The sequence below is a fragment of the Nycticebus coucang genome, chromosome 5 (genome assembly GCF_027406575.1).
Source record: "Nycticebus coucang isolate mNycCou1 chromosome 5, mNycCou1.pri, whole genome shotgun sequence".
NCBI lineage: Eukaryota > Metazoa > Chordata > Mammalia > Primates > Lorisidae > Nycticebus > Nycticebus coucang.
The window spans coordinates 61,093,217-61,112,023 of NC_069784.1; the positions used below are offsets into that span (position 1 = coordinate 61,093,217).

The window sequence follows — 18,807 nt, forward strand, 5'->3', positions numbered from 1 at the left end:
AAAAAAAAAATTTGTAATACTCAAGTCGTATTTGACTTCTGCAATTACAAGAGGTGTTCGTGTGACCTGTGTTCATCTTTTGTTATTGATACATATTGAATATTACAATTTTATAGTATTTTCTTTTATATATGTGTGTGTGTATATATATATTTGTTTTGTTTTGTTTTGTTTTGTTTTGTTTTTTTAGATAGAGTCTCACTTTGTCGCCCTCAGTGGAGAGCTGTGGCATCACAGCTCACGGCAACCTCAAACTCTTGGGCTCAGGTGATCGTCTTGCCTCAGCCTCCAGAATAGCTGGACTATAGGCACCCACCACAACACAGGGCTAGTTTTAGAGATGGAGATCTCCTGAGCTCAAGCAATTCACCCGCCTCAGCCTCCCATACTGTGTTTTCTTTTCTTAAAATATGAATATCTTTTTTTGACACTTTCTGTATAACCCATACATGTGGTTGGGCAAAAGTATTTTGAACCATTTTTGGTTCTGGGCTGCTGCCAGAATCTAGAATTGCAAATAAAAGCCAGTTAAGATCTACAAAAAAAAAAAAAAAAAAAATGTAAATAAAATACTAATTTGAAACATTAGAAAATTTGAGAACTAAGGTGTTCTATTTCTTCGTAAAAAACTTACCAAGAGTGGTTTCAGTGGTGCTTGCCCTATCATTGTATAAACTTAAGATAGGGAGCATTCTGTGTCTTGCCAAATTGTCATATCCTTTTCTAAACTTGTATTAGTTTTCAACATTTTATACAGTACTTCGCATTTCCAAAGTCATGAAGTATCTTTGAGATTTCCGTTAATGTTAGGGTTTTTCCTCGACACTTCCATTCTTTGGGTTACAATCAGTTTCAGTTTCATGGCATTATTATTTTTTGTAATTATTATTACCTTTGTATACTTTTTACATGACTTTTGTAATAATTATATTTTTCATCTTTTTTGGTTAGTTCTCTCTTTTGTTTATTTTTGTGAAATGTCTAATGAGTTTATTGCTGGGAGATAGGAAGACGAACACACAGTTTACACCCTGCTGTCTGAGCGTGTTCTGAGTAACACAGAGATGGCAGTAGCCAGCTGCTGGCAGACTTTGAGAGGAGATATGTAATTACTCACTGATCATGATCTACAACATTGTCATTTGTGGACTAAGTAGCTGGCAACAAACTTTGTACTTTTTGCAGTTGCTCAATGGAACTAAAAGTTGAACTAGGTTGTTGAGACTGTTATTTAAACTGTGGGAATTGGCATTTGTGTGTATCAGAATCTTGCAGGATAATCTGGGAGACTATGTTTAGTCCAGGAATCTAAGGTACCGTCTTAGTGAAGAATTCTAGTCTCCGTTTTACCCAGAAAATATACATTTCATAATATATTAAAAATAGTTTTCGTATGGCAAAAATAACAAAAGTCAACAGGCAAAACAGTAGATTCAAAAAATTATTTGGTAAAGTGATGAACCAAAGGTGAATTTATGTAATACTGTGTATGTATTTTTTGCAGAGTGACAAGAAGGGAGATACTATATGGTAGAGAGCTAGACAGAGCAACACACAGTTCTTGGAATAATAAATACAAATGTCCAACACACAAGAAAAGAGGTCAGATGCATTAATAAATAAATGCAAATTAGAGAAACTATTGAATTTAAGCAGGCTATGTATTACTTCTTACTAGATGGGCAGCTGTGATTTGCAGTTTGCAGTATTCTGGCCCCAATAGTTTCAGAGCAGCAGACCCTGTAGGGTTGTGTGTACACCGCACTGCAGACAGTCTAGGACATGCTCAGAGGGTCTTTGGTTGCGTCCCCAGACACAGCAACATATGTGAACATTGTCACTAAATAGGATGAAAGCTGTGAAATATTTCATTCCTTTTTATTGTTGAGTAATGTTCAGCCATATGCATAGCTTACATTTTGCCTATTCATTCACACCATTGATGGACATTTGGGTTGTCCCCAGTTTATGTATACTGTTGCCATGAACATTGGCATATAATTTTTTTTCTTTTCGTGGTCAACACTTTTATATTCATTTTAGGTGTATTGCTAGTAGTTGAATTGCTAGTTTGAACAGTAAATTTATATATAACTTTTTACAAAACCAACTATTTTCCAAAGTGGCTGTACTGTTTTACATTCTCTCTAGCAGTGCATGAAACTTCCTGTTTATCTACCATTTGGTATTAATTATAGTGATGTTAATGGGCAGCTTATCTCATGGTTAAGTTTGAGTTCCCTAATGGCTTAATAACATTGAGCATCTTTTCGTGTACCTTTTTAGCCATTTATTATCTTCTTTGGTGAACTGTCCATTTAACTATTTTGCTCATTTTTTTTTATTGGGTTGTTTGTCTTTCTATTATAGAATTGTAATAGTTTTTTTTATGTATTTTGGATAGAAGCCCATTACTAGATATAACATTTGCAAATATTTTCACTCAGCCAGTGGCTTTTCATTTTCATAATGGCATCTTTTGAAGTACAGAAGTTTTGAATTTTGATGAAATCCAAAATACCCACTTTATTTTTTCTTTTTTTGAGATAGAGTCTCACTTTGTTGCCCTCATAGAGTACTATGGTGTCTTAGCTCACAGCAACCTCAAACTCCTGGACTCAGCAATTCTTTTGCCTCAGCCTCCCAACTAGCTGGGACTACAGGTGCCCACCCCAACACCCAGCTATTTTTTTAGAGGCGGGATCTTGCTCTGGCTCAGGCTGGTCTGGAACCTCTGAGCTCAAGCAATCCACCTGCCTCGGCCTCCCAAGTGCTGGGATTACAGGCGTGAGCCACCACGCTTAGCCCAACCTTTTTCTTATAGATTATGTTTTTGGTCTTGCATCTAAAAACCCTTCCAGAAGGTTTAGCTGTTCATTTAAGTTTGTCCCATTCTGAGCTAATTTTGCGTTGGATGTAAGGTAACTGTCTTATTTCATTTTTATGTGTGCCAATATCCAGTTGTCTCAGTACTGAGAACAAACTATTCTTCATAGTTCAGCCTATATTAATTAACATTTTTTCTAGAAAAAATATTTTTCATCTGTTTTTATTCAAAAAGTAGACCAGTAAGTGTAATATAAATGACTACGACAAAATCTGTTTCTGGTGAATTTTATTACCCTGCAGGGCAGTTACTACAGAATGTAGAGATGAAGGAAACTGATCACCTTCTTAGCCAGGCTTCCTACCATTGTATTTCATGTTCTGAAGTAAGTATATGTTACGTGGTCATTGGCCCATTTGAAGCACTCTGAGTAGATGGTGGCACCCTTTCTGGCTTAGCCCCAGCAAGTTAAATTGAAACTTACACCATAATTAATTGTGGCATCTAGACTATTTCTTTGATCATGATTGTATACATATACTGGGCTGTGGTTCCTGAAGGTATTAGAACACATCCTCTGTAGGGGGTTTACTCTTTAGGATTTTCGGACTTCCCATGTGCAGTATTTTGATATATGTGGGGCTAAAATCATCACCTGTATTTAGAGCCGTGAGTTTAGCTTCATTATAACTGCTTGACTATGGAAGTCCCAATGTGAAGTATGGGTCACCCAGACATATATGCTTTATGTTTCTTGGAAAGTAAATACAAAGTTAGATATTGTCGAGACTAACGGTTATATAGCTTTGGGAGAATTAATTCAATGGATGTAATGTAAAAATAATCCTCTCTAAATTATATACTAGACATCATTTTTTCGAATTTTCTGCTTCTGTAAATACTATGTTTCTCAGGGAATTAGTCATTTGTGGCTCTGTAAACAGTTTAGTATCAAACATGCTTATATATTTCAGAATTGAGACTCTTTGTACCAAGAAATTGATGTGGTTGCTTCTGTAAGCCTTGCTTATAAGCAGAGGGCAGACTCTACAGAAACTAGGGAGGTGAATGGCCCCACCACATGGTGGGGTGTAGGGAGATTAGGGGTCACGACTGGCTCAGGCCACTAAAATGCAGCAAAGACCAACCTTTAATCTTCCAATGTGTGGCAGGAAAAAAAAGGTTGGACACCCTTGATAGGGACTTAGTTATCAGAGCTCAGTTTCTGTGAATGGTCACCTCACACCCTCACATTTGAGTGTGTGGGAATATGAATTATGTCAAATTCCTAACTGATTGTTGTTGACATCCTTATTAAAGCACATACTGCACTCGATCATGTTGCTATTTTTTTAATTGCTTGTGTGTCTGCCTGGCCCACCAGCTCTGTATTACTTGAGAAGAGGGACTCCATCTCTCTGCTTTAACAGAGCACTGGGCTCCGCGCAGTCAGTGCACACTGAAGGCGTGAGTGAGTGAGGGAGCTCTAGTCTGGACCAGTGAGCTCTTGTGCTCCCTGAGAGAATTTTTTTTAAAACTGTGCACCTATCTATCTATGAAGGAAACAAATGACACACTGAAAATAAGGCAGTTTGAGGAGGTTATATTTACAAAGGGACAAATTTGGATGTGTGATCAGGATGCAGGGAAATCACAAGGGACCATGTAAGAAGCTGGAACTGGTGCCTCCAGGCTATTACCACCCTAAGCCTAAAGGGACAAATCCTCTGCCTTAAGAGGAGCTTAAGCTTGTGGCCAGACATTGGGCCAGCCTGACTAGATTTCATAGGGCAGGAACCAGAAGTCCTCACTCTTTTCCTTCTGGTCTCCTGCCAGGACTTCCCACTGGCCAAACTGAAACCAAGGCCAGAGGAGCACAGGAGCCCTTGACCACCTCTGTCCCAGTCAGCCAGCGTGGGAGAGGTGGGGTTGAGGTAGGGTGGAGGAGAACAGAGAGAGGATTGCAGAGGTGCAGAGACAGTGTTCATCTTAACTGCTCATCATTGCCAAGGACATGCTTCCTCCCATGGTGGAGATGTTAACATTTTAATTTATCCTTTTTTTTTTCTCTTGAGGCCAGGCATTTGAGCCCAAGCCTCAGCAACATAATGACATGATCTCAAATGCCTGGCCTCAAGTGATCCTCCCATCTTGATCTCTCAAAGTACTGAGATTACAGGCATTATCTACCACACCCAGCCAGATTATTTTGGATTCTAACAAATTGTCTTGGTTTCCTCATGGATTCAAATAAGTAATCTGCCTCTGTCCACTGTCTCTTTACAGTAAGTGTGCCTTACTGTAATTTATCTAGGATGATGGTCCACCCTGAATGCCAAGTAATATTTATTTATTTGTTTATTTGATTTATTTTGAGACGGAGTCTTATTTTGTCACCCTTGGTAGAGTGCTAGGGTATCAGAGTTCACAGCAAGCTCAAACTCTTGGGCTCAAGTGATCCTCTTGCCTCAGCCTCCCTCCGGAGTAGCTAGGACTACAGGTTCCTGCCACCACTCTGGGCTAGTTTTAGAGATGGAGGTCTTGCTCTGGGTCAGGCTGATCTTGAATTCCTGAGCTCAAACAATCTACCTGCCTTGGCCTCCCAGAGTGCTAGGATTATAGGCATGAGCCAGTGCCCCTAGACAGTTTTTTTTTTTTTTAATTGCTTGAGTTCAGGAATTCAAGGTTGCAGTGAGCTGTGATTGTACTATTGAACTCTATCTAGTCCAGGCAACAAAGTACGATTGTGTCTTAAAAAAATAAAAATAGTAGTAGGTAGGAGAAATAAGTCTCGTGTTCCACAGCACTATATGGTGACTGTAATTAACAATTTATTGTATGTTCTCAAATAGCTAGAAGAGTGGATTTTGAATGTTCCCAACACAAAGAAATGATAAATATTTGAGGTGATGGACATGCTAATTATTCTGATTTGATCATTACACATTGTGTGCATTTATCAAAATAGCACATAGTATCCCATAAGTAATTGGTTCTTTGAGGACCAAGATGTAGGAAAACAAGTATCTGAACCAGAACAGTGCAGAAGGAAGCTGTTAAATAATCTTGGATTTCGTCGTATGTTGGAGAGACTTTCCTGAATTCTCGGTTTGGAAGAAAAGGTGACACAGAGGCAGCCTCCTCAGAAGGACATGTGGTGATGGAGAAGCTCACACAGGTGCTGAGGCAGATTTGAGAAGTGAAAGTGAGCAACAGTTTTAGAAAGTCAGACTTCTAATCAGATTGGTAGCTGGGAACAACCACCTTCTCCAGTTCTCATCAGGAGAACCATATTTTGTTTTGTTCGTTTGTTTTTTTACTGTAAAGTGAATTTGGGAATTTAGTTGATCACAGATTTTATCCTTTGCCTCTTTTTCTATTAGTTTTTTTTTTTTTACTTATTTGTGAAAGTTATTTTTATGTTATGAATTTACCATGTATTACTTGTGAATTGCACAGTTTCTTCCCAGTTTTGTAGCTTTCTGTCTGATTTTCTATGATGTTTTGTTGAACAGAAGAGCTGTTCAACAAATGTAGCTGCAGTTTATCACTGTCTGCCCTTGTGATTGTGTGTGTATGTCCCGCAGTCCGTCATTACCTCAATGCCTTAAGATAAATATATGCTTATTTCTTTCTAAAGTTTTAAAATATTGCTTTTCGTATTTAGATTTGTAATCTACATAGAATATAATTTTGTCCTATGGTGGGAATACCTGTAACTTTTCTTTCCTGTGCAGCTGGTTGTTTGAGCACTATTTCAGAATAGTAACTACTTTCTTTATTGATTTCTAATGGCATATCTGTTATATACCAACCTCCCATATACACCACCACACCTAGCTCTGAAACCTTGTTCTTCTCTGTCACCTATGGCTATAATGATACATGTATTACACTGTCTTAATTTCTGTATAGTTTTAAGATAAGTCTTGTTGGCTAATTAGGGCAGGTAATCTCACCTGGTTCTTTAATACTAATTGGCCTTCTGAACACTAAATCTAGTCAATGTGTCAAGTTCTATGAAAAATTCTATGAAGATTTTCATTGCCATTGCTTTGACTTTTAAAATTAAAGTTGGCCCATGTTGTCATCTTTAAATTAAATTTTGTCTTCTAATATCCTTGTATGTGGTATTTCCATTTATACAGCCTCCTTTGATTCTTTAAATGGAGTTTCGTAATTTTTTTCTAAAAATATTTTTTCTAGACAGAGCCTCAAGCTGTTGCCCTGGGTAGATTACTGTGGCATCACAGCTCACAGCAACCTCCAACTCCTGGGCTCAAGCAATTCTTCTGCCTCCACCTCCCAAGTAGCTGGGACTACAGGTACCTGCCACGTCGCCCAGCTATTTTTTTTTTTTTTTTTTTTTTTTTGGTTTTAGCCGTCATTGTTGCTTGGCCGGCCCGGGCTGGATTTGATCCCGCCAGCTCAGGTGTATGTGGCTGACGCCTTAGCTGCTTGAGCCACAGGCGCTGAGCCTAAAAATATATTTTCTTAGATTTACTATTAGGCACCTCCTAGGTTTTGTTAGGTTTTGTGTTTTGATTGACTCCTATGCTGGGAGCTCTTGACCTTCTCCTGTGTACAGTGTCTCTAGTAATGACACTTTTTTCTTTCCAGCCCGTATTGCTTTCATCTGTTTTCTAATAGTGTTGATTAGGCTACAGTGTTGAATAGAAGGACTGATAGGCTATTTATTTTGTTGCTAACTTGAAAAGCAAATGCTTTCACACTTAAGAATGAAGTTTACGGGCGGCGCCTGTGGCTTAGCGGGTAGGGCACCGGTCCCATATGCCGGAGGTGGCGGGTTCAAACCCAGCCCCGGCCAAATTAAAAAAAAAAAAAAAAAAGAATGACGTTTACTGTGGGTTTTCCTGACTACCCTCTGCCAAGTTAAGACGCAAAAAATTTTGACTTTTCTTTACCTCAAATTACATTTCTGTTACCACAGATCCTACCCAGAGTCTCACTAGGGCAGTCCTTAACTCTCAGTTTCTCTTTCTGTAGTTTCCCTTACCCTGGTTCAGAATTATATCCTTGCAATTGTTTTATTGTTGTTAATTTCTTATAGTGCCTAATTTGTAAATTAAACTTTATCATGATTATATATGCACAGGAAAAATACTACTAGGGTTTGGTACGTTCCACAGTTTCAGGCATCCATTGTGGGAGTTGTCTTAGAATGTATTCTCCATAAATAAGGAGGCACTCCTGTATGCCTTTTTTTGTATTTTGGGGTTTGCTTTTTTTTGTTTTTTGTAGTTACTGAGAAAATTAATAGTTCTCTTATTAAAATCTGTTGTCACAGTAAATTGCATAAGAAGATTTTCCTAATTGTAAGCTTCTTCACATTTATAGGATTAGGCCAGTAGGGCCCCCAAACATATAAAAAATATACTGCAGGCTCGGGTCCATACTTAGTGGTACCCAGCTACATGCACTGGGACTAGGGGGATTCAAACACGGCCCAGGCCTGCTAAACAACGATGACAACGACAACAACAAAATAGCCGGGCATTGTGGCAGGCGCCTGTAGTTCCAGTTACTTGGAAGGCTGAGGCAAAAGAATCGCTTAAGCCCAAGAGTTGGAGGTTGCGATGAGCTGTGATGCCACAGCACTGTACCAAGGGCGACAACTTGAGACTCTGTCTCAAAAAACAAACTTGACTGGGTTTGAAAAATGATTAGGGGAAGAAAAGTCAAAAGTATTATTAAGAGAAGACAATAATGGAAAAGCAGCTGAGAAGCCTTGTTAGAACACAGTCCTTTAACCTCTCTTTTCTTGTACTTATCTGTGTCCCAGGCTTGTGCCATGACACATGCAGCTGCAGTGCACTAGCCTGACCAGAGATCCCTTGTAGGCACCTGGCAGGTCCCTGAAAGAGTGAGATGAACCTGGAAGCAGCCAGTGAGCCCGTGCTGGTGTGAGTGGGAAGCTGGGATCATCACTCAGCTCTAAGCAGTTGCACGGTGGAACGTGGGCCCAGCGTTGCAGATTTTTTTTAAAAAGGAAAGTGAGGAATCTTAAGGTTTTGTGTAAAACTTAAGATTTCTAAATACTAGGAACTAATTCAAATATTTTTTGAACAAAGTGCACAACAATGGAAATATCCATGGAGCCACCAGTTTGGCAACACACACACACACACACACACACGAGTTCAGCCCTGGTGACGGAATGAGACTCCTTCATGGCATCCTATGGTCAGAGTCCTCTCGTTCCTGTCCAATAACTTCAGTTGATAAGTCAGCATCTGTCTTGGGCCAATCTGTTCTGTTTTTGGTTAATTGTAATTGCTGGTTCTGCCTTGTAGGAAGCAGGAATGTGTCTCTTTTCAGATGTTAACCTGGTGGTTCTGATGTGTCCTGTGAGAACACACAAAGTAAAATTAACTCTTCTTATGTGACAAGCCTTTAGATGTATGAATTTAGCTATGAATGAAATTTTTATTTCCCCAGAAATGGACAAAACAGTAAAGTACACAAACTCTGGGGTCATACTACAAGAGTTTGAATCCTGTCTTTGCCTTTTCCTAGCTCTGTGATCTTGCAACTGATTACTTAACCTTTTTATGCCTTGATTTGTTCATTTTTAATCTAGACCTATTGCTATAATTTACCTAATAGGTAATACATGTTAAGCTCTCAGAACAGTGCCTAGCACATGGTAGGTATTCACTATTATCCAGATTAAGTATCCTGAGTTCCATCAACCCATGTTACAAAGTTTTAAATTTTCCTATCATACTTAACTTACAGATTACTCAATAATGGAAGCTATCTGGTGCCTTGCAGGAAGATGTTTAGGTTTGTTCTGTATCTTCACACCTCTCTCCAAAGCAGATGAATTTTCATCTTTGTCTACGTATGTATATATATATTATAGTATATATGTATATAGACACACATTCTTGAGTGGCATGGGAACAAAAACTGTTGTGTTAATGGGTAAAAAGTACGGGAATTTGGGTCAGATACCATTTCCAATAACAACACCCCAAATTATACTTCTGAGTTGGCAACAATATTTGATAGAGGGCTCAGGTTTAATATGATGCTCACTGAGCTCAAGAAAGTGCTGTACTTACTACAGTAATATATCATGAAGGATACAGATGAACAGACAGGTGGAGGAGTACACAGGGTAAGGACTGAAAGGGTCTCAAGCACAGGGGTTGCTGTTCCTGTGACGTCTGGCTGTGCTACCTTCCCAGCACTTGGGTGTGTTTGCCAGCTCTGCTCTGAATCCTGTTTGGAGAATTTTGTGAAGCTTCCATTACATAGATAAGTCAGAGGCCATTGGAGATTGAACTCAGTCTCTTAACCCTTTTGCCTCCTGAGAGGTGGAGGGAGACCTGATCTTTCTGGTGACAGTTCCTCTGCTGAAACTCTCTAGCAGTCCCTCAGTCAAAAATCATCTCACTGGCCAGCGCAGTGGTTTATACCTGTAATCCTAGCACTCTGGGAGGCCGAGGCAGGTGGATTGCTTGAGCTCATGAATTTGAGACCAGCCTGAGCAAAAGCAAGACCCTGTCTCTACTAAAAATAGAAAAACTGAGGTAAGAGGATTTCTTGAACCCGAGCTGGAGGTTGCTGTGAGTTATGTTGCCACAGCACTCTACCCAGGGTAATCTGTCTCGAAAAAAAAAAAATTCATCTCACTAACATATGAGGAAGATACTCTTACAATGCAGGATGTTTTTTATTACAACACACCTGTTTGCCTATTAATGGCACAAGCTTGAAAGATTGCTGTGAATGTTAAATCTAACATCCTCTTTGAGCTATTGCATCATTGAATTCCATATTATCTTGTATAGTTCATTCTACTTTGTGTTGATTCAACCAGGAGCTAATTCCAGTTCATAATTGTTCTGATGAACAGAGAATCTTTTCATCTTCCAGTAGTCCATAGCTCTGTGTCGACCTTTAGAAGATTAGAGAGTATAATTGTTCAGATCCATAAGAAATACATAGTAAATTACTCTTTATTTTGAAGAATGTGTAGAAGAAAATGAGAATTCTCCTGTGTAAGGGCTAAGGGAAAACTTCCCCTTCATCCTTTGATGAAAATCAATTAGACAAAAAATTGACTAATAGGAGAAAAGACATACAAGACATACAAAAAATTGACTAATAGGAGAAAAGACATCATTGGGTGTGATTCCCCACCCTCCCAGTTGACTCCAGATGCTCTTTATCCTTCTTAAGGGAAAGGACAATAGGGGAGAGTGGATGATTTCAGGGGAGTAGTAAGTAATTTTTGAGGAATTTGGTGGACTTGAACATACAATGGCCTGGGACAACAGGCTATAGACTTGGTTTGTGACAAAAGTCTGTCCATGTGTGTTGGTAGATTTCACTTTCTTTTCCTGCATCATCTAGTTCAGTTAATGAAAATTCAGGGAAAGGATCAGAGGTAATTGTTTTTTTGTTTGGTGAGTCTGGACTCTACACAAATAAGGGAACTTCCAAAAACAACTTCATCCTGTGCTTCAGGAGAGACAGAAGATTGAGAGCCCAGAGGGGATGGAGTGTCAAGGGAGTCCTTGACATTTCTTGTTCAGCTTTTCAAAGTGCAGTATTTGGGGGTATTGGTTTCTGATCCCTAACACTTGCAAAAGTGAGTCTCAGGGTTGGAAACATGTAAAATAACACTGAAACCTGAATTGTCTTGGGTATAATGGGAAGCCTCACTCTTTCTTAGGTGTTTGCAGCCCAGGCCAATGTAGAGATTGCCAAGAAGGTGCTTTGTATAAAAACACTGATGTCCCTAACCCCAGCATCTCTGTTCCTGCCCTGAAGGAAGTTCTTTCAAGTTCAGAAAATACTTTACCTTTGGATTTCTGAGTTTTTCAAATTTGGATGGTGCTAGAGGACTTATCCCTGATTTTTTCTATCCCCATACAGAATTTATTTTGTACCATGAAAGTTTGAAATAATAGTAGGACTGTGAGGTGAGGTGATGAAGTATTGATACAAGAGCAAATTTGTTTTAGGGCACACGTGGGCTAGGCATGGGTTGGTGTTTTCTCCTGGGTACCTGAGAAATAAGTTTTTCCAGTTCAACTTTATCTAGAAATTTTGCCATCTGAGTTGGTTTTAGACCTGCCACCCATCCTGCCCAGCACACTGTGGCTTCAGGTTTTCTAGCCTTTCTCTCTGTAGCTCTTCTGGCAATTGGTATTTTGCACTTACTTCTTGGAAGGAAAGGAAAGGGGAAGGCTGGAGGAGAGAGAGGGCCAGGGTCTATTAATGTGACTACTCAAGGTAGATTGTTGTTATGTGTGTAAGAGTATGTTATGTTACCCTGTAATTTATCACACTGCCTTTTTGTTGCTTTTTCCTTCTTTTTTTGTTTGAATGATCTTACTGCTTCAGCTAGTTAGAGGTTAGCAGAGAGGACAAGGTAGTGTTTTCTTTTGAGTGTTTAGTAGTAAAATACAATTCCCTCCCTCCTTTTTCCTTCTGTTTTTATAATTGCTTCTGTATGACAGAGGATACAAACCCTTGGGGCAGAGATTTTTTTTTGCCTTCAATATACCATTTTTTCTAGGAAAAGACATCTGAATTTCCATAGTGCAGTGAAGACCAATTGTGGCAGGCATCTATATTACAGAAACATCGGATTAGAGTTGCACTTAATTTAGTTTAACTGTAGAACCTTTTAGTTTTTTGCAACTCATGATTTTGATAGCTGTAGTCTTAAGATTTATTTATTTACATTCCTGCTGTTGCCATTTTCTTCCATCTTTTTCATTCAAATAAGATAAACAACTTCTTAAAAAAATAATTCTGATGAGGGTGGTGCCCGTAGCTCTGTGGGTAGGGCCCCGACCACATACACCAAGGCTGGCAGGTATTTGAACCCGGCCCCGGCCAGCTAAACAACAATGACAGCTGCAACAACAACAAAAAAAAAATAGCGGGGCGTATTGGCAGTCTCCTGCAGACACAGCTACTTGGGAGGTTGAGGCAAGAGAATCGCTTGAGCTCCAGAGTTTGAGGTTGCTGTGAACTGTGATGCCACAGCACCCTACTGACAGCACAGCTTGAGACTCTTGTCTCAAAAAAAAAAAAAAATTCTGGGCAGCGCCTGTGGCTTAAGGAGGGGGGCGCCAGCCCCATATGTCAGAGGTGGCAAGTTCAAACCCAGGCCAGGTCAAAAACTGCAAAAAAAAAAAAAAAAATTCTGATGAGATGAATTTAAAGTATTTACTTCATAGAAGGATGAGAAATGTTTTTAATTAAAAAATACTCTATTACAAAATTACTTGATCTTATAATCATTCTTTAATAACTTCAATATTAATTTTATGTATTGAAGGTCTTTAAATGACTTTTTAAATGATAAAGCTTATCAAAAAATCATATGTTTTTGCTAACTATATGTGATTCATTTTTTGTTAGATATTGAACTTTCTGCTCCTTATACGAAAGCTAGAAAAAATATCATTTGAAATTCTTTACTGTGTATCTGGTCAAGGATTACTTGCCCAGGTGTCTTCTTTTTAAAATAATGTTTATAACTAGAAATTATTGGGTGAAAGGCGGCATTTTGACCTGGGAGAGGAGCTGACACCTGTACTCTTTTACACTGGCTTTGATGAAATGATACTGTTGGTGAATGAATTTACTTTTTCTTCCAGAGAGCTGCCAAAAACAAGGCTCTGGCTTTATTTCTTTTAATATTTTAATTAGTATAAGCTATGTTTTGTTTCTATAAATAAAAATATTATTTTTCTAAAATTTCTCAGGGAGAAAAGAAAAACACAACTGATTGGTCAACATGTATTTTGATTTACATTTTGAATACTTTTTATTACTTCTTCCAAAACAGACACTTCTAGAATATGCAGAGAAATGGAAAACTTCAGAAGATCCCTTGCCTTTATTGGAGGTATACACAGTGGCTATCCAAAGTTATGTTAAAGCCCGACCTTATCTTACCTCTGAATGTGAAAATGTAGCCTTGGTTCTGGAACGCTTGGCATTGTGAGTATACCTTTGAGTAAATAAAAAAACTAGATATGTCTGTAAAGAAACAAAATGCTCTTTATTATCTCATGTCATATGATAGTTTAATTTTAAATGGATTAGTTATGGAGACTGTACTGGTGAATTACCAGTTTTATTTTACTTTGAATTTTAATAATTATGTGTATCTATCCATTTTTTTGTTTTTTAGAAGCTGTGTGGAACTTTTACTGTGTCTACCTGTTGAGTTATCAGATAAACAGTGGCAACAATTTCAGTCACTGGTGCAGGTAAGAATCTTAACCCATTAGATTTAACATAGGTATATCTTGCATAAGTTTTCTGTATTCTTAAAGAATTATTTGGTTAAACTTTAAAACATCTAAATGATAACACACATCAGTTGCCACTGTGTATGTGCACTGGGATATATTAATACCACGCATTTCTTAAAATCAGATAATTAGGACTTTGTCAGAGCACTAAGGGAACACAAAAGAAAATGTCCTCATTTGGATTTAAAAAGTTTAACTGATTGCTAGAAATCTCCAATATGCTTTGTAGGAATGTAATATACATCATTTAATCCTTGTGAAAACTTTCTATGGGTAGGGATATTTTCCCCATTTTAAAGGTGAGGAAACTGAGGCTCATGCTTTCAGATATTTATCTGCCAAACTTACACAGCTAATACTTGAACCACGATTCTTTATTCTAAAGCCCATGCTTTTCTGCCTCTATCTAAAAACACGTGCTTTGTCTCTCATTTGGTGCTGTCATTCTACTTAACACATGGTACTACACAGTTTATCACTTAGCTGGTTTGGAGTGTTTTCAAGAAAGTTAAATTTTGTTTCAAGCACTAGATTGTGCTGGTTATAGTATAGCTTCAGGTAAATTTTGATTAATTGTTTTGTTAAAAAGAATATTCCTGCTAGCTAGTTTCAAAAAATACAGTTCTTTTTCTCTGTTTCTCTTATCAGAGTTTTTTAAAATATCTTTTGGCTTTAGGGTTTTCTATAAGAAGTACATTAAGAAGTTTAGTCTTAAATTTTAGAAGTATATGAAATACAAACAATAGGCAGATAAATGAACGTTTCTATTTTAATATATAACAGCACGAAAATCTACATCAAGTACTAAGTCCTTAAAGGCAGACCTTACATCTTACTTAATACTCCAAGGTTCCACATAGGCTCTTAAAACCCAATCAAGGCCTAACAGACTTTGTTGAAATGAGACAGTCTCGTCTTGTCTGTCACATTGCAGTAACTTGTTTTGAACATGCAGTTTCGCAGTTACTTGTGTCTTGGGTTTTTTCTACAAAGTATTCCTTTTCTTTCTTTCTTTCTTTTTTTTTTTTTTTGATACAGAGTCTCAAGCTGTCGTGCTGGATACAGTGCTGTTGTGTCATAGCTCCCAGCAACCTCTAACTCTTGGACTCAAGAGATCCTCTTGCCTCAGTTTTTCTATTTTTAGTAGAGGGGTCTTATGTTTTGCTCAGACTGGTCTTGAACCTGTGAGCTTAAGTGACTCACCCACCTGGGCCTCCCAGAGTGCTAGGATTACAGGCATTAGCCACTGTGCCTGGCCCCAAGTATTTCTTTTTAGGTAAATAATTGTTTCAGAACTTTCTATTGTTTAGCAAACAGATTAAACCCTACCACAGTATTAATTAAATGTGTTGTTTATGTACAAATACACTAAACTCATGTTCAGTATATTTCGTCAACGTAAGATAAACTTCCAGACATTCATTTCTTACTTTGTTTGCCAATATAAGATAAATTTGTAAATGTTCCTTTTTGAAACAGAACCACTAGTTGGTACCTTTTTATGTGGATTCTGAAGGAAGTAATTCTTTGAATCCCTCTGCATTCACTTCTCAAAGAAAATTTCTTAAAGTACTTGAACTTTGTTGCAATGGGAAGATTGGCTTTATGGCTTTGAAGAATAGACTTTTGTTTGAATGTAGCATGAAGTTTTAAGAGTTTCCATGACACTTTGCTGCTACATGTATTTCAGAGCTTCCTCAAGGCTAGTTTGTACCTACCTAACAGCGTATGTTTTATTTTCCCTGTGTTTTAATTGTCTAAACATTTCTTTATCCCACTAGAGAATAAGCCCCATAAGGGGTTAAATTGCTCTGTTCCCCAGAATTTTGTTCATCAAAATTCTCAATAAATATTTTGTGACTTGAATAAAAACTATTAATATTTTTTTGGACTGAAGAATATGCCAAGTTTGTGAACACTTGGAAACAACTAGTAAGCAAGGTTCATTGTCAGCTCTAATATGAAATTTCCAAGGCTATGTAATGAATAAATGAAAATCATACATTTAGTTGTTTTCTTTTCGTGAGTCCCTTTTATTGGAATATGTGTAAGTTGTCACTTACGTTGTGATGTAGATCTTTTTATTAATGTAGATTGGGGTTTGTTTTTTTTTACTAACACAGGATTTAAAATGTGGAAGGTCTTTTATACTAATGAGTATTCTGATAACATCTTTGAGAAGTAACTTTACTTGGGTTTAGACATTGGGAAAAAATATGGACTTCTCTAAATATACTTACTTAAGATTTATAATTGATTTGTTTCTTATCCTTGAAATTCATCTTTAAATATCAGAAGTAAATGAATTTGTAAATATAATGTGAAATTTTTAAGATAAAAGTCTTAATTTTTGAAAGTTTAGTGTTATATTTAAAGCCTGATAAGCTTGCTTTAAAAAATCTGTTGTAATTATTTGGATGTTTATTTAATATTTATAGGTAGCTCATGAAAAGCTGATGGAGAATGGCAGCTGTGAATTGCATTTTTTAGCTACTCTAGCTCAAGAGACTGGGGTGTGGAAAAACCCGGTGCTGTGCACTGTTCTTTCCCAGGAACCATTGGATAAGGATAAAGGTAAATTTCTAGAGAGAGAGAAGAAAAGAACATTAGACTAGAAAAAAATAAATACTAAAGTTGTTTTTGATATAATTCATCTCAAGATATCCTAAAAAGGGACCATTTAATTAGATTTCTTCTGAGGTGCTTGAAGCCCTTCATCTTTTTTTTTTTTTTTTTTTTTTCAGGGAAGATGTATTTCTAGGATTATAGAATTTTAGAGTAACAGAGAAACTAGAATTTTTTCTCAACATCATTTCAACAGAGGAGTTCCCTCTGTAACATCCTGACAGGTGGCCATCAAGCTTATATTTGACAATTAACTCGATAGTTGGAGAAGTAGAAATAGGGTAGTTAAAGGGTTTTCTTCAAAAGAGAAACCGGTGCTAGGACTCCCAAGTCTTCTGCATTTAGATTAGTGCTCTTGGTCAGTTAATTGCTCAGTCTTATTTTATCCTGCATTTTTTAATATGAGCTCTGGCAATACATTGAAACTGGTAGGTATCCTATTGGAAGTAGATTGCTAAATCACTAATACGTATAACAATGTTCAGAGTTTAAAAACTGAATATTCCTTGAAGAAAAAGTACAGTTATCTTCTAGGTTCTTTTCTTGAGATTATTTTGGAGTGTGTGTTCATATTTCACTTAATCCTTTCCCAATGTATTTACTGAAGAAGTCAATAAGAAAAAAATATTTTGTAATATGTCTAATGGAAAGAGCATACATTTACCACTATAAGCTTGTATCATTCATTGCTATGTTTCTTTTTGATTGATGGCAAACTCTGGGTCACTTGCTACGTGGTAACAAGTTAGGAAGGCCATAGAAGGGAGTGTGAGTGTTAGTCAAGCCCATTGCCTGTGGACTGTTCTGGTTTTTTGATATTTGCCACAAGGTTTCCCAGCCAGTCTTCAGCTTTCTCTTTAGGCTGATTGTTTCTACCCGACTTCCCTCTCTTCCATTTCTCCAGGCTTTCCGGGTAGTTCTAAGAGTGTTACCTATTTGTTAGTTTTCACAGGAAGTTTATTTTTGGTGTCCCATGCCTTCCTGGATAGCCAGAGATTAGCTGCAGTGTTCTCGGGGCCTTGGAGAAATGGAAAGTAGGCCCGATTATTTAAAATAATAATAATAAATTTTAAAAATGTAAATCGTAGAGTTTTTGCTATCTGAGCTTTGTTCCCAAGAGTTTAACACCATATGCTTTCTAGCATCAAACTATACTTTCTGATCTTATGGAAATATTGAATGTGACATATTCATAATATCAAATTACTTTGTGTGGTTTCTAACAGTTTGGAAAGTGCTTTTTACATTCACAATTTCATTTAGCCTTCACAGTGATCCTGTGAAAAGGGTAGGATCTTTATTGTCCCTGTTTTACAGGTGAGAAAATGGAGGCTCAGAAAGATGAGTTATCTTTTCCATATCCCTTTACCAGTGATGAGAAGCAGACCCGGAAATTAAAGTCAAGTCCTCAACCTGTCCCTTTTAATATTTTGTCCTATGGAACCTAGCCTAGTAAAATAAAACTGCAGTTAGTTTAAAGAAAGGATTAACTCCTTTTTTCCATTGTCAGTTTCTAAATAGCATTTTGCCAAACTCACGTATTTCAGTAATGCGGGAAAAAGGAATCTTTACCTTAGCAGAGATTTACACTTTATTTTAAAAGATACTGTGCTCAATATCCCTACTTGTTTGAACATGCTTAACCTTGTATCTGTTGTCTCTGCCCATCTGTGTGTTGCTTTATTTCTTGGTCTTCTCCTGTCATAGCCACTGAATAATTTGGACTGCATAGCCCTGAGGTGTTTCTACAAAGCGAATGGATTGTAGGTAGCTAGCCTTTAGTACAGTTTAGGAAACAGCGGGAGGCTGTTACAAGACTGGATGATTTTACAGCCATAAATGTATCCCGCAGCACGTTTGAAGGGCACAAGCTCAGGTTATCACAAGCATAACCTCTGTGGCGTAGCCATTGGTTTGTTCATTGTGAAGCCTTTGAAGTTTTGATGTGTTATTTGTACAATGTATAATCTACTTAATTCTGAATCGCTTTAGTTTATTATTTAATTGGTTAATGTTGGACCTACTAAAGCCTAGCTAAACCAA

General features: G+C 37.5%; 1 protein-coding gene across 1 annotated transcript in view; it reads left to right on the top strand.

Annotated features, from left to right (window-relative positions):
- ZNF292 (zinc finger protein 292) overlaps nt 1-18,807 on the top strand; it is a 102,875-nt gene that overhangs the window by 38,691 nt on the left and 45,377 nt on the right. Inside the window, exons 3-5 of the mRNA XM_053590933.1 lie at nt 13,668-13,822; nt 14,016-14,094; nt 16,578-16,713. Coding sequence (XP_053446908.1) covers nt 13,668-13,822; nt 14,016-14,094; nt 16,578-16,713 — 370 coding nt within the window. The remainder of the gene's footprint in view (nt 1-13,667; nt 13,823-14,015; nt 14,095-16,577; nt 16,714-18,807) is intronic.